The following is a 6,705-nucleotide window of genomic DNA, read 5'->3' on the forward strand; positions in this document are numbered from 1 at the left end:
TGCTTCATGTGTGCAAGATACACAAGACTGACATGTTGAGTTCAATTTTAAGCTCTAGCTGTGTGGTAAGGTGATATTGTTATTTGGTGGAAGCAAGTTGAGCTACACAGTTAAAATAGGTGTTTTTCTTAAGGGTCATTCCATGCCAAGGGGACTAATATTAAAAAGTGTCCCCACTCGACCCTCTCCAAATCTAATGAAATTTGGTGTGAAGGTTCTATACGGTCTTTGATGGTTAGACAGCAAATTTCAGCCAGTATGTTCTGTGGTTGAATTTTTGGGGGCTTTTAAGGAGAGGCTACTCATCTTTGTATTACATACAAATGTGCAAACGTGCCAACTTTGCTACGCATTTTTAAAAAGTTCTAGCAGACATTTGATCATTTGCTTTAATATACATAGACAACTTTTTATGCTGAATCACATCCCAGCAAAAAATAGGGATTTAGCCACACCTAAACATAATATTGTTTAATTTCTGGCTCTTGCGCATTGATAAGTAAGAATACCTATCAAAAGTATGAAAAATGAATTATCAATAAATACAAAAAATTAATACAGTTTGAAGTTGTAAATAAAAAAAAAAGTGTAATTGTAGTGTCTTTTAATAGTACAATTTGCCTGTGGTTTAGGGGATGTAACTATGCTAATAAGAAGTGTTTTACATTATTTTCCAGTATAGAGTACAAATATAGTAAAACCTCAGAAAATGCTCTTCAGATTATAAAATCTAGAAGATCATGACAGAAAGCTATCTTGCTTTGGAACGTTTTAACCCTACAATGCATGGTAGTGCATATATGCATTGTCAGCCAGTTTATATCAGCATTATGAAGCAGCAATATTTTTGTAAGGCTCTATTCTTGCAGCAGTGATACATTGCTGAATCACCACTTTCAATTGTTGCTTTCTTTACTGGCAGTTTTCACAGTATCAGTCTTCTGTACAGTGTAATTGTTGGTGTTGACATTGTACAATCTTAGTGCTGAATACTGAGTGTTTGAATAAACAATAGTTGTTATAGCTGAAGGTAAGCTCTAAAACAATATGTTTTGATATGTTGATTTGTATATTTTTTATACAAACAAATCTGAATCTGCTATGCTTCAAACCAGTATATTAATAAGCTTTCAAAACGGCTTGTTATAGGTTAATAAACTATTGTATAAAATGAACCAAGAGACCTTTGCACTCTGCTACTTTGGTGGATCAGATGGAGCTGACTGTCATAAGTCATCAACATTATATTGTGGGAAAAATCAACTACGATCAGTTAAGGAAATGTCACCAGTGGACAGAGAGCTTCTACAATGTAGGTCTGGGCTTGAGTTTACTGAAGTTGCCCAAATTTGTCTATACCATAATGCCTTGTTGATGACAAAATTTCAATTCCTGCACAAAACTTGCTGCAAGCCGTTTGGTAAAGAAAAACGAAATCTAGAAGGCTTTAACACCAGTAAGCATTGCAATGTCTGATGCATTAACATTACTGACTAATGAAGTTTTTAAATCTGGTCAGAAAATTTGTACCAAATGTAGACAAGAAGTGGCCCACAAAGAATCATCCCCCAAAGTAAGCAAGAATCATCATCCACTGAAGATCTGGATGTTGCTGATGCTTCCTTTACTGCTCATACTTCATTACCATCACTTGGTGAGTCACCATTAAAGCTTCAACGGATCAGCAAAAGGGATTCAATGGGAAACATAAAGAACAAATTTCTGAAAACCCAAGGCAGCATAGCTAAAGTAATTGCCACAGCTGCTGGTGTGAGCCAAGTAGATACTGCTCAAATACAAACAGAAGAGTGCCCAAACTGTAAAGATATGGACATCTTAATTGAAGAACTTAAGATTAAGGTTCAGACTTCAAATAATTGCAGTAAATTTCAAATTTTGAGCCTGGCCCCAAATAGCTCGACTATTGAAAAAAATGGCTAAAGAATTTGCTGTTTCAACTAAAAAGGTGAAGAAGGCTAGGAAACTAAAGATGGAAGATGGGATTTTGGTAACACCTGCAAACTGAAAAGGAAAAAAGCTCAGTGAGGAAGTAAAACAAAATGTCCTCACTTTTTTTTTAAGACGATGAGTTTTCTCGCTGATGTCCTGGGAAAAAGGATTGTGTTGCAATAAGAACAAATGGGGAAACGGTTCACAAGCAGAAACGCCTGCTCCTTTGTAACCTGAAAGAAATGTTCACTGTTTATTGTAAACAATATGGAAATCAACTGAGCTTCTCAAAATTTTGTGCGCTCAGGCTGAAACGGTGTACTACAGTTGGTGCTTCTGGATCACATTCAGTGTAGTATGTGCAATTTGTCAAATTAATCTTGGCTTCAGCAACATCCGTCCAAGTTGACTACAAGGATTTGATGAAAAAAAAAAAAAAAAAAAACTGTATGCAGTTTGGAAACAAAAGACTGTATGCTGCAGCATTGTCAGGTCGCGAGGAATGTACAGGAAAAATCCAACTAGAGGCTTTTCATGAAGATGCTTTTAAAGACTATAATCCTGAAGAAACAGTAGAATACAAGCAATAGGTCCATACTGACAGAGATACATTACAGATACGTCGGAGAACTGCTGAAGATTTCATGGAGGTACTAATTTTGAAAATTACCAATTTGAGAAGCCATCATTTTGTGTCAAAACACCAAAGTTTATACCTTAAGCAGCTAGAAAGAAATCTTGCAGGAAATTAATTAATTATATTGATAGACTTTGATAAGAATTATTCACTTGTTGTTCAAGATGTAGTGCAAGGATTTCATTGGGAGAATAAGCAGGCCACATTACATCCATTTGTTGTGTATTTTGGGGACAAAGAATATCAGCGTATTAGCATTTGTATGATCAGCAACTGTCTCTGTCATGAAACCACTGCTGTTCATGCCTTTCAAATAAAGTTAATAGCATATTTAAAGACAAAGATTGAAAACATTAAGAACACGTGTTACTTTAATGATGGTTCAGTTGCCCAGTAGGCCTACAAGAACTTAAAAAATTTCATCAATTTATGTCTGCACAAAAAGAATTTTGGCATCACTACTGAACGGAATTTTTTTTAAACAATCCACGGTAAATCACCTTGTGATGGCACTGGGGGAACAGCAAAAATACTAGCAGCCTATGCTAATCTGCAGAGGCCCTTAGATAACCAAATATTGACTCCATATGATTTATTTAAATTCTGTGATGTTAGTATTCCAGGCATAAAGTTTTTTTATGTACCAAAAGAACAGATTGAAAAAATCCAGCCTGATCAAGAAACAAGGTTTGCCATGGGACATACAATACCTGGAACAAGAGAAAATCACCAGTTTAAGCCAATTAATTGTAATCAACTCAGAGTAAGCAGAGTTTCCAGTGATGCTACAGCATTCACAGTTCATGCCTTCGAAGCAGATGAAGAAACTCCAGCAATCTCGATTGCAAGTTTACAACCAGGACAATATGTTGCATGTACGTATGACAATTTTTGGTGGGTTGGAAATGTTTGTGAAGTTTCACATTAACAACAAGATGTCCTCATCAGCTTTATGGTCCCACGTGGCTCTACTCGTTCCTCCCACTGGCCAGCTGCTAAAGGTACCTGCTGGATTCCTGAGCAACATATTTTCTTGACTTTAGAAGCACCATCAACATCATCATCAGGTAGACAATACAGGGAAATACAGAAGTGTCCGATCCCACCCGTCTGCTTTGACCCATGACGTCACAAATATGGCGGAAACAAAAACAAACACACACTTTCCGCAAGAAGCCTAATGACACTAACGGGACAAGCGCGGGAAATGGGGTGTTTTGGGTGGGGAGGCAAACTAAATATAAACAAATTTAGACGCCTTGCATAGCTACAACGTGTAAGTGAAGACAGCCATGCATGAAGACCCACCCACCTCCCCAGGGGTCGTAACCCCTGCAACCCATAGAAGATAAAGATGCTTCAGTAGCTGATTAGTGTTTTTTGTCTTTTTAAAAAAAAAATCTCACGGGATAGAAGGAACAGATCAGAAAGATAAATATAATAAACTAAAACAGAAATTCGAGGAAACAGATAATTAAAATAAGTAATAAGTGTTTTTAAATTAAAAAAAAAAAAAAAAATCTCACGAGATAGAACGAACAGATCAGAAAAGTAAATAAAATAAGATAAAACAGAACTGGAGACAGCCATACTCAAACCAAACTCCGCGCCGTCATGACGTCACACATGACAACACCCTTACGTCACGGGTCAAAGCCAACGCGTTGGATCGGACGCTTCTGTCGACCCCAATACTGTTATCCACAATCTGCCCTTGACAAAACTGAACTGTTTAACCAAAAATGGAATTGACTCTCAGCATTTTTGTTTTGCAAATTTGATGTGTAGTGTATTACACTTGTTTTTATGACATGTGTTAAATTAATGTTTGAAACTGATTTACATACTGGAATAAAAAATCAATTATGGAACTTAATCAGCAAAATATTTCACTTTTCAATCTTCTCGAATTGCTAAAATAATAACTTTTGAAAGGTATTCTTACTCATCAAAATGCAAAATCCAGAAATTAAACAATATAGCTTGCAAAGCTCAAAGCATCCTCTTTCCAGCTGTAGCAAGAAAAAAAGGATTGAACAGGACACAGTTGAGATATTGCCTCCCAAAAATACCCTAAAATTTGCACATAGAAAATTTTGGACAATTTTGGAGAAGCATATCTTTTCATGTAGGCATCCTCTTAATCAAATTTGATCCATATATAGAAATCACAGGTAGGAATAACCCTCTGAAGTTTTGGTGTGATTGGTCCATATGAAAAGTAGCAATGGTCAGTCAAATTTTGGCTCTTGGAACAGTGCACTGAATTTTTTTGTCACTTTAGAGGCTTATATCTGTATTTTGGTGTGGCTAAACCCATAATTTCTGCCATGGTGAGATTCAGCATAAACAGTTGTCTATGTATATTAAAGCAAATGACCTAATGTCTGCTATAACTTTTAAAAAAGCCCGGCGAACTTTGCACATTTGCACCTTCGTATGTGATGCAAAGATGTGTAGCCTCTCTCTAAAAACTCCTAAAAATTCAACCACTGGAGATACTGGACTGAAATTTGCTGTATAACCATTGAAGACCATGTAGAATGTTCACACCAAATTTCATTAGATATGGAGAGGGTTGAGTGGGGACCCCTAGTCCCTTTCACGTGGAATGACTCTTAATTTAAATCACGGACATTCCCTATTACTTGCTAATCAATAATTATGACTCTTTTTCTTAATCACATCAATTCTTTGACAAATACTGTGTCAAATTAAATAAGTTCTACGATTTCTGTGTGTTCACACACGATATCAGACTGCAAGCCTATGATTGCGTAAAATGATATAATGTCCTTATTGTCTATAATGCCTATTCTGTTTCATGCAAGTGCAGAGAGATGGAATATGAAATGTCTGTATGAAACATTAAGTTGTTCCACAAAACAAAATTGGTATGAATTATGCCATGAAGCATTCTACACACAATGAAAATGAAGTATCATATATGTGCCATATTCATATATATTCTCTCTTCTTGTTGTTATGCATCAATTTATACAAAACAAGTCTTCTCTGAAAGCGATGTGCATGTCATAAGGTAACAGTGCCGTGGAAATGTAACCAAGAAGTTTCAAATAGGTAATGCGAACTCACCAAAACTTATGAAGGCTGTAGGATCTTCAACTTCAGCATCAAGATTGATGTTTGTGTCTGAGGAATCTAGCACAATCTCTTCACCAACTGGTGGAGGTGTGGTATGTTCATCAAAATCTAAAATATGAGAAGCTGCAAAGTTTTCTCGTCCCACTACTTCAACTTGTTCTTCAACATCTGGTAAAGGTGGTGACAGACGTTGATCACTTGACATTCCACTGTCCGAGGAACTGCTACCTGGCACTGAACTGTCCATAACAGATGGGTCTGTTAATAGATCATCACACTCCAGGATATTGAACGGATGATCCTCTAATTTTAATATTGACTCTATAAGGTCGTCATTTACATCTTGTTCTGAAGGCCAACTTGTACCCTGTAAATAAAATTTTCTCTAAAAACTGTCCAACAATTTTCAAGATATATCAAGAAAACCGTCATGGAAAAAAGTTGACTCACTGACAAATTGTCATAGCATTTTGGCTCATTTTTGAAGGCCGATGCCTTATCACTTATTGTCAAAACCGGATCTTCTCTTTCAAATAAGTAGTCCATCAGGCTTATGTCTGATGGTAATGCCATTATGAGACTAATTTTCAAACGTACTTAATATAGATGCAGTGAAATTCACTTTGATACAGGTAAAACACAATATATTAAGTTCATAACCCGTTGTTATTAAATGTCTTCTAACTTAATACCATAAAAAGAAAGTATGTTTACATGTGACAAGGGGGTGTTCCTACAAAAATTGACTTAAGCAGAAAATGCGTGACAGGAGTAATTATTCATGGAATAACCCTACATAAAACAGAACAACATAAGTTCACGCAATAGATCTTCTGGAAATAATCATAACACTAAAATACAACATAATTATATTCACAAAAGCAATATGTTGTCAACATTTCGAATACACTTCACACAACTTCCAGCGTGGAACAAATTACGTCACTTCTTTTTTCCATACTCCTTTGCAGAAGTCACACTTGCAGGTTTCCTATTGGACAAAAATGCTCTTC

General features: G+C 36.1%; 1 protein-coding gene across 1 annotated transcript in view; it reads right to left on the reverse strand.

Annotated features, from left to right (window-relative positions):
• Positions 1–6,643, reverse strand: part of LOC126412199 (cyclic AMP-responsive element-binding protein 3-like protein 1) — a 73,690-nt gene extending 67,047 nt beyond the window's left edge. The window contains exons 1-2 of the mRNA XM_050081681.1: positions 6,143–6,643; positions 5,684–6,059 (exon numbers count right to left, since the gene is read on the reverse strand). Of these exons, the coding sequence (XP_049937638.1) occupies positions 5,684–6,059; positions 6,143–6,265 (499 nt within the window). The 5' untranslated portion in view covers positions 6,266–6,643. The remainder of the gene's footprint in view (positions 1–5,683; positions 6,060–6,142) is intronic.
• Positions 6,644–6,705: the final 62 nt, after the last annotated feature.

This window comes from Schistocerca serialis, chromosome 7 (genome assembly GCF_023864345.2).
Source record: "Schistocerca serialis cubense isolate TAMUIC-IGC-003099 chromosome 7, iqSchSeri2.2, whole genome shotgun sequence".
NCBI lineage: Eukaryota > Metazoa > Arthropoda > Insecta > Orthoptera > Acrididae > Schistocerca > Schistocerca serialis.